Genomic DNA, 19,180 nt, shown 5'->3' on the forward strand with positions numbered 1-19,180 from the left:
GAAGTTTTAATTCCACAATATGAATCAAAATCTACAACATCTTCTGTATCCTTTGAGGAAATCTATCAGTATGTATGCAGATTTACACTTTAAAGGATAAACCTAAAACATCACTTGTTCCCCAACACTTCATTGACATCCATCACCAGCCGTACAGTCACATTCACTCACACAAATCAGGCTAATAAATTAGAGGTATCATCTAGTATGTGGACACAGTAGTCTAAACAACACAATTGGCCAACAACATCGAATGAAAATATCACACAACATCACAGCAGGGCAGAGAAAGCAGAAAACAAATATTAAATGTGCTTCATTTTCACCATATCAGCTGTCATTCTGTCTTGTAATGTTGTGACTGAACCCAACTGAAAGAAATCATTATTTTCAGATTGCAGTTAAGGCAGTTAATTGATGCACTCCCAGCAGAAAAACAAAATGATGGCCTCTGTAAGAAGACAAGAAGTTGATGATGTCAAGGCCCCTAAAAACAGACGCTCCACATCAGACCACAGATCCCAGTTTGTAAGATTTTTTTTGTGTACGCAAAAATGTGAACATGGTGAAACCTGTGATGAAAAGCATCACATATCACACAATCACATAGTATTTAGTTCCTACTTTAGTCTATAAAATATCAAAAAATGTCCACAAATTCCCAACTGGTGTTTTCAAAGTGCTCATTTCGTCCAACCAACACTCCAAACCCCCTAAATGTTCATTTTCCAATAATATAAAAAAGAGAAAAGCAGCAAATCCTCACATTTCTGAAGCTGGAACCAGCAAATATTTGGTGTTTTACTTGAATATGTTTAAAATTATAAGAATTATTTTCTTTTTTAAACACTAGGCTAAATATTTCAGTGCTGTTTTCAGTGAAGGGAAACAATAAATCAGGCTTTAAGTCACTTAAATGAGAATGTATAAAAAAAGACATAATAGGTAAAAAATAATACATTTGATGCAGTCCTAAAAGTCTTTATCACACAAGACATCTAGGACTGTCTGTACCGTTGTGCCACAACCCAAAGAGGCGTTCTCAGATAGCTTGTACTCAACAGTCCAAACCTCAAAGTGATTCAACCGACTGATGAAAAACTGAGAAAAGCAGCAAATCATCACATGTGAGAAGCTGGAACCAGTCAACTATTGATTCAAATCACTGAAATTCTAAATTCGATCGTCAAAATTGTTGCCGGTTCATTTCAGTCTGTGACCTGCCACATGTCTGAGTTCATGGTAAGAAATCATTGCAGAAACGGAGCAATGATTCTCAAAAATGAGGTCCACGGACCTCCAGAAGACCTTCACTTGGTGTCAGAATCCACAGCAGAATTCTCAAAATGTAGAAATCATTAAAAAAAAAAAAACCTCAAGAATGTCTAATCTACTACTATCCTGTCATTCACAACTTCTACACATTTAACCATGATGTGGTGCAAAATCTTACTAAATTGCGGGTCTGCGGTCTTCTGCAGATCTGTTGTCGTTTGAGAAACCCTGATGTGGACATAAAGTGAGCAGCTCCGCTGTCAACCAGCAGATGGGGGTAAAGGCCAACGTCAGTCTCATCCTGCAGCTTTAACCTGATCGCTGTGTGTTCGATTCACACACACAACATGAACAAAACTGACAGAAACGAAACACCGTGCGGCTCACTTTACACAAAGAGACATGTAGTGACTTCAGGTGTGACATCACAGCAGAGCTCGGAGGTCACTGTGGTGTGTAAAGACTGAAGGTGTTTTTGTTGGATTACCATATGACTTCCTAGTCTCAGATAACCTAAACAATAATCCCACACACACACACACACACACACACACACCACTCACACATTCACATCAAACAGCACATTTATGTACAAGTTTATACACTGGCGTCTCTGGCGTCTTACACTTAGCTTGTGGCAGTGGCATTGGTTGGTTACAAACTAAACATATCACACTATACACCTAATTTTCTTCTTCTTTTTTTTTTTTTTTTTTACAGTAAATGTATACAATATATACATAAATAAATATGTTTTTTCTCTCTCAGTGCTCAGGATAATCAGATAGGAAGAAGTATTTGGGATTCCATTATGGATCCGTGTAACTCTGTGGAGGTCAACTGTTTCAGTTGTACCGCTTAGAAAAGCAGAATCAATTGTTGCAGTCAGTTATCACAAAGGTCAGACTCTCTTATCTTCTTATTATCCAGCCTGTTTGTTTCATTTTCCCTTTTCACACTCGAAATCTTTTGGTCCATTGTGTCTCATATGGTCACTATTGTCTTTATGAGAGCTGACATTCAGAGGAGGATGATACACGATCACACAGTCCTGCAGGTGTTCACCTTCGACTCACACTCACATTCTGGGTGTTTGGATGCTTGGATTCATTTTAGAACATCCAGAGAGCTGACTACACTCTGAATGAGCATCACTTCTTTAATCTGTCCACTTCATTCATATATGAGACGGAGCAGCTTTGTGGTAGATCCCTGGCGTCAGTCCACTTCCAGTATGTCCAGTTAGAGCAGTACTGGCCTCGCTGTACATGGAGGGTGGAGCAGTGGCTTTCTGTGGCCAGCAGGGGCAGCAGCGAGCCACAAACCTCCTCCAGGATTCCAGGGTTTTTCCTGACCAGATCCAGACTCCTGAGGTGATGCCCACCACCAAGTACATGAAGTACTTGAGCATGAAGACGGCGTAATCTGGACCCAGTCCTGAGCGCTGGCGGTCAGACAGGCAGGAGCAGGCCAAGGCTCGCTCCCAGCCGGGCCGGTAGTGCTGCTCATACACCAGGCAGGCCACCACGATGGTGGCGGGCACGGTGTACAGCACCGTAAAGAGTCCAATGCGAATCATCAGTCGCTCCAGTTTGTCCGTCTTGGTGCCACCTTGCTTGATGATGCTTCTGATGCGGAAGAGCGAAACGAAGCCGGCGAGTAAGAAAAGTGTGCCGGTGAAGAGGTAAACCACGAGAGGAGCGAGTACGAATCCCCTCAGATTCTCCAGGCTCTGGTTCCCCACGTAGCAGATTCCAGCTACAGGGTCCCCGTCCACAGCGCTGAGAGCCAGAACCACAATGGACTTGATGCTGGGGATGAGCCAGGCAGCAAAGTGGAAATACTGGGAATATCCTGCGATGGCCTCGCTGCCCCACTTCATCCCTGCAGCCAGGAACCAGGTGAAGGACAGCACCACCCACCAGATGGAGCTGGCCATGCCAAAGAAATACACCAACAAGAAGACGAGGGTGCAGAGAGCGGGGCCAGTGGTGTCGTAAAGGATGTGCAGCTGGTCACCACCAACACTGCTGCTGCTGGCGCCACACGCTACCCGCTCATGACCTGCCACCAACCGGATGATGTAACCCAAAGAGACGAAGAGGTAGCAGGCAGCCAAGAAGATGATGGGCCTTTCTGGGTACTTGAAGCGCTCCATGTCAATAAGGAAAGTGGCGACAGTGGTCAGGGTGGAGATGAAGCACAACACTGACCAAAGCCCCACCCAGAAGCTGGTGAAGGCGCGCTCGTCGGCTGAGAAGTAGGGCTGGTGGCAGGGCTGGGCACAGTTGAGCAGAGGGCCGGTGTGGACCCGGCCGTACAGAGAGTGGGACTCCCTCTTAATGGGGACCAGGGGGTCTCGACAGCGACATTCCCTGTCACACTGAGGGGCGCTGGGGGGTCTGGTCCGGCCTTTAGGGGTGGGCTTGGGGAACGGAGGAGCCAGGGTAGTGGTCTCGCTGCTGTTCTGGTCCATGCACAGGGCCTCGTCGCCCAGCTTGGGCAGCTGCTCGCAGTTCATCCTCTCTGGCCACTCGAAGCCGTACTGGCTCATCAGAGGAGAGCAGCCGCGTTTGGCCCTCTCACACACTGAGCGGCAGGGAGGCAGAGGCTTGCGGTAATCAGGCAGGCAGATTGGGGTGTACATGCTGCACAGGAAGAAGAGCAGGTCTGGAGAGCAGCGGATCCGGACCAGGGGCCAGAACTGGTGGACCTCCAGCCCCACCTCCTCCTGGGTGTCGTGGTTGAACTGGTTGGGCATGTAGGTCAGGTTGTAGCCGATGCCTCTGCACATGGGCACAGTGATTGGCTCACAGACCAGATCCTTGGAGGCTCCTAACGTGAGACCAGGACACCAGAACAGCAGCAGCAGCAGCAGCACGAGGGGCCGCGGGAGCGCGTGCCTCACCATAGATGCCATATAGATCATTAGTATTAGAGTAGTTATAGAATTATTAACTTAGAGTCATTAAAACAGGACAAATAAAGTGTAAATGAGTTTCTTTCAATTCATGAGTTCATCTCTCAAACCTGCTTGAAAACTTTCTTCTTCTGCTAGTTAAATCCAGTTTGTCTGCTCTACCTTTAGCTGCACTCCAGACGATAAATCCAGTCTTCCCAGTAAAGTCCGCAGAGCAGCGGGCGAGTCTCTGCTGTCAATCATTCACCAGCTCTCCTTCAATCATTGTGGAGAAAGTTCATCTCCGGCAGTCAACGTCCAATAAATTTAATGACTCTGTAACATTTTTACTAGCTGTGTTTGCTCCTGACGGGTCACAACCGACATCATCAGACTCAGCCGGTGAAAAAGGGTAGAAGAAGTCCTGGAAAATGTATGAAAGCAAAAATCACAATTCAACAGTTCAAATGTTTCTCTCTGCGCGCAGAGCCCGATACATAAAATCCACTTGACGTTTCTTCTCAGGTCGGTTTATTCCTTCAGTAAGATGAAAACAAAGTTTCACAAGTATCCCGTCCTCTGCCGCTGAGAGGAAACAAAGTGAAACACGGCAATAATCCGGAGCATCCTTCAGGGTTAAAACTCGTGTCGTGTTTTCAGGTGCGGCTGCAGCCTTCACGGAGCCCCGGGACCGAGTGAAGTCCGTCTGAAGCTGCAGCACCTCCTCATCTACACAGGGCTGCTGCGTTCATGGTCTGTCGGACATGTCAGGACTCGATCAATATACACAGCCAACAGCAAGCTACCTACACCCAAGTGTTGTGGATGAAATGTATGGAAAATGTAACAAACAATAAGACATTTATTTGTCTGACATATTTAGTTCTAAATTTAATTCTAAATTATTCATTATTAGACATCGGCATATTTATTTGCAATGCACCTTTCAAACATGAAGAAAATCAAATCAGTTGAAGTAGAATTAAAGAGATTAACAAAGTGAAAAGGAAACAAAAAATAAAGCAGGTAGAAAATAATTGTCATAGAACACAGTTTCAGTCCAGTTACACTGTAACATCAGGCAACACTGCTCCCACCTGAATGAATACATTACTGATTCATTTCAAATATTCTGCTTATTATTGAAAGTAATGAAGTACTGTGTGAAAAACTGCTTTGAGGTACTTTAATTTATTTGAGTATTTAACTTTTTTTGCTACTTTATACTTCTCCCTCATTACATTTCACTAGCTGCAATATGAAAACACAGCTTGCACAGTAACACATCTGTATTAGTAATCCAGTAATCTAATCTATGACTCTGAAGGAGATCATTCTATGTAATGAGTAGTTTAGTTTTTGATAATTTTTGAATGCAAAGCTTGTACTTTTATGCTGTACTATGAAGTTAAGACTATTAGTAGTAATCATAGCCAAATACTACTCCCAACACTGTAATTCAGCTCAGTTTTTGTACTTCAGCATTATGCTAAAAACTCTCAGCTCTAATCTGGTTTTGCCATTTAAACACACACTTAATGTTGAAGACACAGATTGGATTAATTAAAAACGTGAACTCCGATTTTTTCCAGAGGAATTATGTTACCCTTGCTTTCCACTAACAGCACGTGAACGCATCAGCGAGTTGTATTTATGACTTCCTGCATTAAAAGCCAGGAGTTTAGCAGGAGGGCTTGAAGGTATTAGATGATGGATAAGGTGTCCCCGCCCACTGACTTCCCGACCACACACACACACACACAAAGCACAAAATGATTGAAAAATAGTTTTAATCTGTGTCATTTAACTCACAATATCATTAATATCAATTTCTATAGTAGTCTAGTTTGCTGTATTCTCCAATATTTCTTATTTATACATTCTACTTAACCTGTTGTTGTCACTTTAACTTGCTGTGGATTAGTCTAATTTCTTCTGTAATGTGAAGCCTTCTGACTGAACTCAGATCAGTTTTTAAAGAACAGAGTGTGTCATTAAAAGTAGATGATGCATCTGTAACACATGCAAGCTTCTGTTGAAGGCCGAGTGGCAGATACAGAGGATCTTGGCCTACAAATAATTCTTCTTCTCCTTCTTGGCTCATCTCTGCCATGTCTTACCAGGTGAAAGCCAGGAAGAGCTCATCCAAAGACCAGTTAGTAAAGTTTTGCCACGGCGAGACCACACAAAAGACAACAGAGTTATTGAACAGAAAAGATCATTAAAAACAGAAGCAGAACCCTGTAATTTCCTGTTTGAAACCTTTTATGTTAAATAGATTTGTGAATTCAGCATTTTCTTTTAAAACTTTGCAGTTAAATTTTTGTACTGGTGTTGTATAACAATCTATTTTCAACACATTTATTTATTGATAGTTTTAATTCCAAATCTGTTTCTGATTACCCAATCATATCAATCACAATGTGTGTGACTGTGTGGAGACACTGGAGAGTGAAAATACTGACATCAATATATAATTAAATCATAAAAAACATCAGAGGTGCACAATAACTGATCTTATGACTTCTCTCTGTCTGTCTGTCTCTCTCTGTCTCTAACACACACCCATATCCTACATCGGACAAAGGTCATGACACTCTGGGGGACAAAGGTCTTAAAGGGTGTGTTTTTGTGTGTGTGTGTGTGTGTGTGTGTGTGTGTGTGTGTGTGTGTGTGTGTGTGTTCAACATATCTGCTGTGACGAGTCTCTCTCTCTGTCCTCATTTACCTTCACTCTGGTTGCTTTGATAAGTGGAAGCAAACAGTGAGGAATTCATGTGTGGAGCCTGAGCGGCATCAATCTCTCATGTGTATGCACACACACACACACACACACACACACATACATATGTGATTACTTGTGGTGATTTTCCCAGGTGCCAGGACTGTTTGAATAAGACTTAAGCGAGAACACAAGGAGACGTGACCTGCATCTCTGGCTGATCAGGTAACCATGGGCTACACACACACATACACACGTACTTCTATACCTGCGAGGACCCCTGTTTACATGAGTTACCTAGTCCACTACCTGAACCTACTTATTCTAACTTTAAACCAAAAAAACAAGTCTTAACCTTTAATCAGTCCTTCAAAGATGTAAAGGCTGCAAAAAAGTGCTGTCTTTTCAAAAAATTCCTCATAATCAAGCTCTAAAACTTAAATTACTCACAAGCAGTAAAAGTACAAGAGTTCACACACACATGATGGTACTGCCACATTCACTTTATTATTTTACTAAACATCAACCTATTTTGTTAATTTAGATAAATGAACCGCTTATGATTAAAATAACTGAAGACAAAAATGCCATGACGTTACAAGTTTTCTAAGATGGATTTTTAATGTGAAGCTCACTTCTGGCTCTTGAAAGTAAAACTACAGAGCTATGTGATGGAATTAACATCAAACTTGCTGAAGCTTGGAAACTTTTAGGACTTAGTAAGACTAGGTCAAAACCTAGTAAATGGTTGGACTGTGTATGGTCAGTTTGTTACAGGTATAGTCAGTGGTAGTATATATAATGTGAACTCCTGGATGTTAAAGGGAAACTTCAGTATTTTTCAACCTGGACCCTATTTTCCCATCGTTTTTGTCTGATTGACTAATGGGGACAACAATTTTTTGAATTGGTCCAGTATTGAGTGAGAGCGCTGCAGCCAGCAGCTGTGGAACAGGCTGCAATGTAATCCTTTGGGGAAATAGCGCCCCGTCAACAACTCATGAGACTTCAACATGAGATTTCTCATTGAGCAAGACTTGGTTAGACACATTAATAAACAGACCGGATCAAGTGAAAGGTAAAGAAAAACATTTGGGGAAATGGGAAAAATACCGAAGTTTTCCCTTTAAATGTTCATCTGCAATTTTCTGTTGTGGTCCCAGTAATATTTGATGTTTAAGTGTAGTGAATTAGCATCACATGACATGGTTAAGCTATGTTTGAGTCAACAGAAAGGTATAAATGCAGTTGCAAGAACAATACTTTCCACTCATATCTTGAGATGTTTGATTTGAAAGTCTGTTTCTATCTGCGGATGTCTGTGAATATATGGTCTCATCCATATGTTTACATAGGATTAGCATGCTAGGCTAACAGTCACCTGTCCAGCACTGTGATGTTAAACAGGAAACACCGCCGTTACATCTTATTTTTATACAGTCTATGGGCTACACCCAGCACGGCACAGCTATGCTAACAATGCTAGCCATGCTAACAAGCTGTTAGCCGCTGCGCAGGCTAGTAAAATGGATCCATTGCATCTCTTTTTATCCGCAGGTTGGTGTTTCTGTCAGTGGCGGAGCCTCTGTGTGAGAAGCTTCAGTTGGTAAATGTGTGTTTTGAAAACTTATTTCAAGACTGCGCTGTGCTCAGGGCCCCTCTGTTAATGCCCCCCGAGGATGTAGTAAAAACCGTTCGCATCAATTCATTTTGAAAGAGCAACAACCAATGGAGAAACTCCAACACTGGGCCGGCTGACCAATGGTGAAACTTACCATGATGGACAGACATCAGGGGATATAGGGCTGGTTCATGGCCAGTCCGGCCAAAAAGGAGCCATAAAAAGTTGAGAAGTTCAGTTAATTGCATTCAGATTGAACTAAATTATCTCCGTTTATCACCTGAATCTGAGCATTGGAGTTGTTTTATAGGCCAGAAACAACTAACAACTGTAAAAATGTTAGCTGTAGCTGTTAGCAGTGTTTCTTTATTGTCGCTTTTTATATGTTCATGAAGTGGAGTCTCGCTGCTATGGAATAAACACATATATTTGTTATTTTTGAAGCATTTCCAACACTCCACTGCCCTGAACATGTTTAGAATTTATTCATGTTCCTTTATTTGATAGTTGACAGTGGAGACAGGTCTGTTTGTGTGCACACATGTTTTCTATGGACTTTTCATGCAGTTGCTCTGCCTTTAAAATTAGCTGTTTGTTCAGTCTGAACACCTTTAGGCTGTTAACTCATAAATAATGTAAATTTAGAATTACTACCGAACATTTTTCCAAAGTTTACTGTTGCATTTCATGACACTTTGATGTCAGCGCTGCATGAAAATCAACATGCAGAGACCTGAAACCTGCTTCAGTGAGGTGATCCGTCAAAGTGAACAAACACCAGGTCTGCTTTTGTTGTCAAAGGTACGTTGCTGTTGTGCAGTGACCCACTGTAGACCTCAGTCTTCATCTAGTACACATACATTCAGTTGCAACACAGAAAAAATGAAGTTTGTTTGATTTTGTGCTCCATTGCCTTCCTCATGTGAGCTGTAGGAACAACCTCCACCATTTCTACCAAGATAGAAAGCAAGCGTGTAGACAGCGTGTTTGACTGTCCACAGCTTAGAACTGAGTTCACATCCCATCACAGATCTCTAGTTAATGTTGCTCTTTTTTTTTTAACCACTACAACTTTTTTCCAAACAACCATACCTTCAATAATCCTCCTTTTGTCAACATATGCTACTTTGAGTGGAGCTAAAAGGAGGTGAAAGCAGCAGAAGTGGAGTGTTTAGCTCTGCTGTGGAGAAATGATCAGAACATACTGAGCATGACAATGGGCAATGGTGAAGTGGGATTATGCAACAGGAGTGATTTAGAGGATGTTTTGATCAGTTTGTTGTCTTCATTAGAATTTATTATGATCCGAGCGGACTGCAGCTGCTGTTCTCCATGAGGTAGCAAATATAAACTTCAAGAGTCTCTTTTTTCTCCAGTGTTTGATACAGTATTTTTGGTGTAGATCACTCACCTGGTGCGGTCCACATTGAAAATCATTGTTTTTGGGAATCATCCAACTCTGCAGTCCATGTATGAGCAGAGTCTTACTAGACAGACCCTGAAGATCATCTCATCCAGCTCATGTTCTCCACTGTGAATTCCAACTTTTAGCCTCTGGCAGAAGATACGAAGTTCCCTGATGTAGATTAAAAAATAGATTCACAGTCTTTCAAATGTGTCTTAAAACAACAGTCAGGTGTCCATGTGAACAGTGAAAGAGGTTTTCCTCGCTGTAATCATTCCTCCTGTTCATACTGACTGTTAAAAGATCCTTCAAATGTGCTTTCAAAGGAAGTGATGGAGGCCAAAATCTACAGTGTGTCCACACAGTCATTTAAAAGTTGATGTGAAGCTTATATGAGGCTTCAGCAGTCTGAGTTAGTGGATCAAGTGGATATCTGACACATTTACAGTCTTTTTAACATCAAATTCCCTCTTTGTGTTTCCTCAGACAGTGTTTCCCTGTTGAGCTGCGGTGGAAGTGTAGCAACAAAAAGAGGAACTTTGGCACTAAAAAGACTGTAACATTGAAAGATTTCTGTTTGATTTGACTCATTTTGAAGCTTCTTATTAGCTTCAGATAAACTTTTAAATACATTTTAGCACAGAAGGAGGACTGTGGATTTTACATTGTAAGTACATTATGAAGGGATCTTCTAAGGGTCAGTATGAACAGGAGGAATGATTACAACAAGAGAAACATGTTTCAATGTTCATTTGGGCTCCTGACTGTTGTGTTAAGACTTGAAAAACTGTGAAGTTGTCCTTTTAAATGACTATAAGTGCTCATTTGTATCTACATGTGTTGTTCTGAACTTTTGAGAGTAACCCGAGCGGTTGATGTAGTACTGACAATCTTTTTTTATGTCAGTGAATTGTATATTGTGAATGTTATACTTTGAACAGAACTGCAGTGCAGCATCCAAGACAAATATCCCCGCTGATCCTCACTCTAGTTGTCATGAGTGAGTTCTGTATGGATTCAATTATTTAAAAAGCTGTAGCTCTGAACATTCAAAAATACCATCACTGTACATAATTCTGGGTTTCGCAGAGTTGTCCAATATCAACATCCTCTCTGGTGAGTGGGATGCTAAAATTAGTGCGCTAGTGAGATATAAATGCTAATGTTTTAACTGTAGGATTTCAATGTGAAACACTGAATTGAATCGGCACAAAAACAAAACTGACAGCTTCAATCCAGAAATATCAGAGCTGTTTGAAACAACATCTGTTCCTCTGTGGTTTCATTTTGCCTCATACAGGTGTCTGCACAATGCCTCCGTCCTGCTGTTCTCTCTCTCACACACACACACACACACACACACACACACACACACACACACACACACACAGAGTGGACTGATAACACAGTGACAAATGTCTAATTGCACCTGGTTTATGTCTCATTAATCATTCACTGGTCACAGTTCCATTTATTGTTTTGAGCTTTATTTTTCCAACAAAAGTGAAGCTACATTGACATCAGTGATAAGTGAACTTACTGCTTTTTAAATACGGCCGGGTTGTCGATCAAAACAAATTGGCACCATGCTGTGTGTTCATTTAAAGGGCCAGTCTGTAAGTTTTGTGTCCATATACAGTAGCAGTCAAAAGCTTGGAAACACTTATTTTCACGTAATATATAACCAAAGGAACTGCTGTTTCACCCACATTACTGATGTAAACAAAATATCCCTCACTGTGATGTAGTTTTTAGTCATATATTCAATGCTTGAAAAAGCAAGATCCATCTTGTTATAAAAGAAGCAGAGCTGCAACAATTAGTTGATTAATCATTTAGTCAATTTCGCCAATTGACATAAACACTTAAATCACCAAAACTCTTGCTGATTAACTGTTGTTGCTTTTCTCTTTTTATATGATATTAAAATAAATATCTTTGGGTTTTGAACTGTTGGTCTGACAAACCAAGTCATTTGAATTGAATTTTCTGACCCATTATGGACTAAATGACTAATTAGTTGCTATACCAAGAGTCCAAAACCCAAAGATATTCAGTTGACAATGATATAACATGAGAAAAGCAGCAAATCCTCATTTAACATTTAATCAGCTGGAAGCAGAAAATCTTTAATATTTCTGTTTGTACGATTATCAAAATGCTTTGTGATGAATCTTCTGTTGATGGACTAACCCTGAATCAACTGCTTTCTATCAGCTAAGCAAGTTAACATGTCAGATTATCCTGTGAGCTTCAAAAAAACAGAATCCATTAGATGAATGAAGACCACAAGAAGCAGCTGAAAGCTCTGGAAGCTAGTTAGCAGACCTGTGAACAGTGCATGAGATTCCCTGTTTTGAGCTGCGTTTACACCTGCTGTGAAGTTGTTTTACACTTAAATACAAATGATCTAAAAACACATGAAGAAGGATTTGAGTAGAGAAACGGTGAATTTGCCCTTTAACACCGACAACAACACACTGACAATCTGCTCGGCTCAAAGCTGCTGAAAGCTTCAACGTGGCCAAACGAGCCTCTGAACAAGCAGGTCAGTGGGAACACTGGGGCCCTGCCAGCTTTTGTGTAGTAGCTCGCTAAATGTCGGGGGGGGGGGGGGGGGGGGCTCGGTGTGTGTGTGTGTGTGTGTGTGTGTGTGTGTGTGTGTGTGTGTGTCAAAGCCATACACCCTCCTCTCATGTTGGGAGAGCAGAGGCCCGGTCCTTCCCTCCTCTGTGACCGTTGTCCACCTCTCCCCCCCTCCTCTCTTTCTCTTCCCCTCGTCCTCTTTTCCTCCTTAAACTGTCTTTTGTTTTCATTTTCGTTGGCATTTCTGCTCTGTCGTTGTTCGGGCCCTAAATGAGTCTTGACTGGCCTGCGGGCCACTGGAGAAGCACAAAGGACTTCGTTCTACTCGCTACAGTTGATCCATTGTGGGCATCCCACAATGCACTAATTGGCGATGACAATTAAGCGCGGTCGACACTCAGCTTCAATTTGCCTGCTGCTCGACATACATCACAGGCAAATGAGAGGCTCTGAGCTCGCTGCTCTCCCACACAATCTGTATATTCACCCAGCAGGTTTACATGCACTTTTATTCACATGGATCCGCTCTGAGCTCATAAACCTGACGACCAGCCGCTAACCCACACGTCATCTTCTGTCACGTCAGCAAACTGTGAACCCCCTTTGTTCATTCTTCACCTTGTGAGCATTAGTAGAGAAAACAATCTCAGCACAAGGACCATTTAGTAGCCGCTCCGGAGCTTTCGGTTATATCATAGGATCCTCCTCAGCGGTTGGAGTTGTCGTGGAATTGTAGTTGTTCGTTCTCTTTAAAAATCTAATGTGTTCACAGCTTGAACAGGCTGAAAAAGACAAAGCTTCAAACGATCGAACTTTAAAGCTGCACATATTTCGTCATAACTTGCTACAGATGTTTGGAAGCTCAGATTGACAGTTAGCTGGGAGGAAAATAACAAACGTGTTAATCAGCAGCAGTGAAACACTAGTAGCTGGATTAAAGACCTCATAAGATGAACACTATAACATCCTGGAAAACATCTTCAACCAAACCATAAAGTCAACTCAAACTAAACTACTGCTGTGTTGTCACATGTTCTCTGACCATGTTTGAAGGTTTAAGTGTTTATAGCTGTTCAAGCTATAACACACTTGAAGGCGGAGTAAAAAAATGGTTGTCATAGAGAAGGACGAGATGCAATAATTGGTCACATGAGGAAGTAGCGCAGACTTTCAGATATTCATAGTGATGCATTCAGTTGTTCACACACAGGTGGAATGTCAGATTTTCGGTTTTAGAAAGTTACAGAAATTGTCGATCAAACATGTCGACACCTTCCAAACTGGCCCTCAATGCTGCCCTCCAATTCTGTTTCAACCAGAAGTACATCATGGTTTATTTATTGACTCAAGAACATGATGAGATGATACAAAGTTATAATACCATTATTATATAGTCGACAAAACAATCTCAGCACAAGGTCCATTAGTAGCTGTACTGGAGCTTTTGAGCGAATCACAAGATCTTCCTCAGCAGATTAAACTGTAGATGTTCAACAATACAAGCAAACATAGTTGTGTGTGTTTAGCTTCATGAACCATCAGAAGTTCCATACATACAGTATCTGAAGGAAGTCAAACACCCAAATGAGAATATTTCTTCAAAGGATTCAAACACTTTCACTATTAAGAAGTTTGTCTTTATTGGCATCAGTGGCTAGCGGACAAAATTGAAAAAACAAAACCAGACAGAAGGAAAGAGGCTGATCAAATCACAGAAATCAACTCCCTGTACTTGCATAAGAGTTTGGCTGTGATGGAACGTAACAATGATAAAAAATATAACTTAAAAAGTGCAAAATAGAAAGGAGTTTCAGTCCAGTTACTCTGTTTTAAATACTGTACAATATATTCTTCTCCAAACACATCAAGTAAAACATAGTGCGATGATCATCATGTGCCTGCAACATAAACATTTCCAGTCATGTACTCGCACACAGTCCTGCTCTCATGTGTGTAAACACTTCAGTGCGCTGCAGTGATTCTCGCTCATGAAACGGCTGCGAGATTTCATCTCAGACGTTACGGTTCTGTCAGAACTTGCTGTTGTCACCTCAGTGAGAAGGACACGGAACAGATGTATGTTTGTTTTTTTATACTACCTTCATATTTACGCTTCCACATCCAGATGGAGATGAAAATGGCAACACTGTAGGAAGAGTGATGAAACAATAAAGAGCACAAACATGCACTCCCAACATGTGTGAATGAACAGAGGAACAGACTGCATGTAACAGGTTTTAAAGTCTACACGTCATCTACTGCAGCTACATAGAGGCAAACTACAGAGACCAGCAGGCATTGGGCTGGTTTTTTTTTTGTTTTAGTGCACACAAATGAGTGATTCATGCTCTCAAATAAGCATCAGTGTACTGTAGCAGTAGGAACCTGCAGTGTATTTGTCCCAAACACTTCAAGTACAAGATGTTCAGTTCAGTACACAAGTTTTTTTTCACTTTGTTACTTTCTTTTTCTCTCTGAGTCAGTTATCAGCACCCATGAGTCATCTGTTCTACACACAACGCCAATCTGCTGCATTTGTGAATAGTCTCACACATGGCTAACTTTTTGGTAAGCAAAGCTACAGTTTTGGGTTCCGGGTTGGTTTCGGGCGTGTGCAGAAATGTATTTTTTTTTGTGTGCACAAATAACAACAACTCAACAAAAAAAACCCAACTCCTGACACCTGCCAGGTTCTGTAGCCAACAGCATGATATAAAAAAACAAATTCACACATTGAAAATACAAAATCAAAAATACTTCAAATGTTTCGCAACATTGTCATTAGACCTTTATGCAGCAGACACAATCAGTCAACAATAACTTAAACACTTCTTTTTTTTTTAAAAAATGACTTCAAAATAAACAAAGACTTCAGTGCACTTTTCCCGCCATATATTTAACTACACTGGCGTGTTATGTGTCAGACTACAGTGTCCTACATGCTGTATTAACATGAATAACTGAAAGTCTGCTTTTCACAAAAATACATAGATTCAAATAAACCTGTTATAATTCAGGTTTGTCAGTCGGGTGCTGATTACAGCAGCTTGTTCACACAAATTCCCTTCAAAGTAAACATGCTTTTATGGCTCAAATAAGCTAAAAAAGGGGGGACTGAGCTTCAGAACAGAAGATAAAATCCATCCGGCCACATCAAACCTCCAGTCTCCTAGGAAAGAAAACAAGTAGCAGAAAGCAGCAGCTGTATTTCCATCCAAATTTTAGCGAATCCAACTTTAAAGCTGCACTCTGGCTTCTTGTTAATGCTGGGAAACTGTTTGTGGACAGTGAAACAAAAGCTTTACTCACAGCTTTAAATAATGAATGATTTATGTAAAATCCCAAAAAAGATTTTCATCCGAGAAGCAATGTTTTGTCTGTTGGAACTATGAAAACAAAGTTGTGTCTCATCAGATTTATATTCCCTCATACAGTGTTCATGTTAAGACAGCGTAAACAAATAACTAATTATCAAAAAATATTCTAATCAATACATTCCTGACTAGCGTTCATTATTCCAATATTTCAGTAAAATGTGCCTTTAGAACTGGATGGAAACACAGCTGGTGCCACATGTAAGAACACAAAGAGAAGCCTTTACAGATGAAGGCAGTGGGTTATAAAGGCCGTCATAAAGGTTGCATAGAGATACTAAAAGCTAAAGCTGCGATCGTGTTTGGATTCTGCATGAATAAAGCACAGCGGGAGGAAGAATCGCAGAGGAAGAGGAGGGGCAAGGCAACAATGAAAGGATCAGTTACAGTAGATTATTGCCTTGTTATTTTACAGAAGGTGTGCTTACAGACTGACGGAGAGTCCCTTTAAATTAACGTCCGTTGACATTTGAACACTGATAAAATGAGTGTGATCAGTGAGGTAAAAACATCTTTCTGTCAACTTATAGTTGTTAAAGACTTTTAATCAGAGCAGTCATTTAAACTATTTTATTATTATTATTATTATTATTATGATGTGAAACATCCCTACCTATCTAAAGGCTTTAAACACTTGTATTCTTCTCAGAGAATAGCAGCTGTTGTCAGTTATAATGGATTTTTATATTTTCACAAAAAGAAAAAAAATATCAAAAATGTCTACAGAAACATGTCTTTCACCCGTGCAGCCGCTTTGTTCCAAACATTTGTATTTGCTAAACACCTCTGTGTGTCAGAAATATTCATCTCATAGAGCATCGCTGCAGTTTGTAGTCTGACAGCGTAACGTCGTACAAAACAGGATGATGTCACACTCCAACTCATGATTATTATTATTATTGATTTGATGATTATTTTCTGTGTTAATAGATTCATTGTCTGCTATAAAAATGTCAAAAAATTATTGCCTGACCGTCAGTCCAAAACCCAAAGATTCTTTCATGTAAGGATGAGGAAAAACACATTCTCATGTTTCTCTGGACATTGTGATACTTGTTTCCTAGCAGGAACACTGGTCCATTATAACTGACACCAGTAACACTGGTCCATTATAACTGACACCAGTAACACTGGTCCATTATAACTGACACCAGTCCAGACTGAACACAGCTGCTACAGAAACTTGTTACAGCCACCTTTCAAGCCAACAGGATGTAACAGTTTCATACTCAAATGATTTTGAGCAATGTGTCACTTTAACATGATTATGAGAATCAGTTAATTATTTAGTCTATAAAATACCAAAAAACTGAGACAAAAAGCCCAGAGGCCGAGGAGACATGTGAAATTTGCTTGTTTTGTTTGACCAACAGTCCAAAACTGAAAGAAATCTTCACATTTCAAAGGTGGAACCAGAAACTGTTTGGTCTTTTTGATAAATGACTTCATTAATCTTTGTGGTTTAATGTTGTGTTTCAGCTCTGAATTTAATGACAGATGGAAGACGTTGGTTAGAGTTCACCACCAAAATGTTCCAACTATCAGTTTGGATGTTTCTCGTTTATCTGCTGTGATTTTTACACATCTAATGACTCCTGGAATAAGAGATGAGTGATGGTGGTGATGGATGACCTGGACGTGTATGTGAAAATGTTGGACTACAAAATACACGTGTGTCAGTCTGTAAAGCTTGGTGCAGCAGTTCTTCAGTTGGGTTTCTCCCTGCTCAAAGCAGGCTCAGCTCAGGTGCGTGTGTGTGTGTGTGTGTGTGTGTGTGTGTGTTTGCAGGTAAACACAAATAAATATACACCTGATGGTGCATCAGATGCTGTGAGCTCGTCCTCCGGTTGAAACTGTAACAGAGTCGGTTGTGGACACACACACACACAAGTCAGAAAAACAGGCACTTTGTCCAGCGTCACGGCCTGGCAGCACCCTAATTGTTACTGCTGTTGTGTGTGTGTGTGTGTGTGTGTGTGTGTGTGTGTTTGTGTTTGTCTCAGGTGTCTTGGTAGGGCAGGTGAAAGCACCCGGGGCTGTCGTCATCAGGCGACCAGAATGAAGATGGCCTCTTGTGGTGGAGTTCTCTGCGGACGCAGCGGGGACACGGCTGGGCTTTCTGTCGACACTCAGTGTGGAACACAGCGCCGCAGCCGTCACACCTGCAGACACACACACACACACACACACACACACACACACACACACACACACACACACACACACACACACACACACACACTACATCAGTCTCTCTGCCATTCTCCAGTCCTTCTTTAGATTTGATTCATTCTGATTACATTCATAATGAATGAATCTCCAGTGTTTCACACCTCAGGTCTGAATAAAGCCTCCCTTCAACATCTCCACTGTTAAATAACACAAATAAAACAAAAACCACCATAAGGCTTTTATTATCGAGCAGTTGCAGCTTCCTGTAGCCTTAATCACTGATGTTAGAAAGTCCAAACAGTTTTTTTTTGTGGTGTGTTTTTTTTCCACAGAAGAACTGCAGCTGTTGTGGAAAAGTTTTTGTGAGGTTTCAAACACACTTGCAAGCAGATGCTCTGAGAGGTGTTCCATCAAGCTGGATAAAGGAAAAGCCTGGCTTATTTAGATAAGCCTCGCTAATTTAAGTGAGAGTTCCGTTCCATTCCTGCAGCTTATATGATTCCCCGCTCAGTAACCATGGTAACTTATACCGCAGAACTAGCCTGCTCCACAGCAGGCTAACTGTCAAGCCTAATTTAGCTGTGTGTCAAAGAATGTCGACGGGCAGAAACAAACTCCTAAAAGACGGTTCCATCGAGTGTCTTTTTGCACTGGCATCACTTTTGTCATGTCTGTGTTCAGAAACATAGAATGGAAGATCAGTGAGGGACCTTTACAACAACACCTATTTCACTTAATCCCCATTTGATTCATGGTCACTTTTGTTTTGGAGTGAACCCTTTAATTTAAAAGCTTAGCATTTATAATTGAAGAAATAAAAGTGTGCCAACATTGTTTTGAAGTTAATTATTTATTCATTCACTCACTTTGTTCACCGTGCAAAGACAAAAAGAAAATGAAATCCAAGTTCAAAGTCCAAACCATGACCTTCAGCTGTGTTTAAATTTATACAGTGAAAACTGCTTACAATGATATTTGACACAGACGTTTGTGATCACTAAGTGGTTTCCACTGTACTTATATCCTTCTCCAGTATTTTCATCTCCAACCGCAGCTTCTTCATTTTTAACTTTCATTGACGCTTGTAAATTGAACGGACATCCTGTGAAAGAGAAAATGTGCCAAA

The 19,180-nt window shown here is 41.0% G+C and overlaps 2 protein-coding genes across 5 annotated transcripts in view; both read right to left on the reverse strand.

Moving 5' to 3' along the window:
• Nucleotides 1-806: 806 nt before the first annotated feature.
• Nucleotides 807-4,869, reverse strand: fzd5 (frizzled class receptor 5). The gene has a single exon (XM_042426253.1). It carries the CDS (start codon nucleotides 4,202-4,204, stop codon nucleotides 2,453-2,455), a length of 1,752 nt encoding a protein of 583 aa, XP_042282187.1. The 5' UTR covers nucleotides 4,205-4,869; the 3' UTR covers nucleotides 807-2,452.
• Nucleotides 4,870-17,657: 12,788 nt separating this feature from the next.
• The window catches only part of plekhm3 (pleckstrin homology domain containing, family M, member 3), a 45,150-nt gene continuing 43,627 nt past the window's right edge, over nucleotides 17,658-19,180 (reverse strand). For all 4 annotated transcript variants that reach the window (XM_042426244.1, XM_042426246.1, XM_042426247.1 and 1 more), the window contains exon 8: nucleotides 17,658-18,044. In XM_042426244.1, coding sequence (XP_042282178.1) covers nucleotides 17,882-18,044 — 163 coding nt within the window. In that variant the 3' untranslated portion in view covers nucleotides 17,658-17,881. The remainder of the gene's footprint in view (nucleotides 18,045-19,180) is intronic.

The sequence above is a fragment of the Thunnus maccoyii genome, chromosome 11 (assembly GCF_910596095.1).
Source record: "Thunnus maccoyii chromosome 11, fThuMac1.1, whole genome shotgun sequence".
Lineage (NCBI taxonomy): Eukaryota > Metazoa > Chordata > Actinopteri > Scombriformes > Scombridae > Thunnus > Thunnus maccoyii.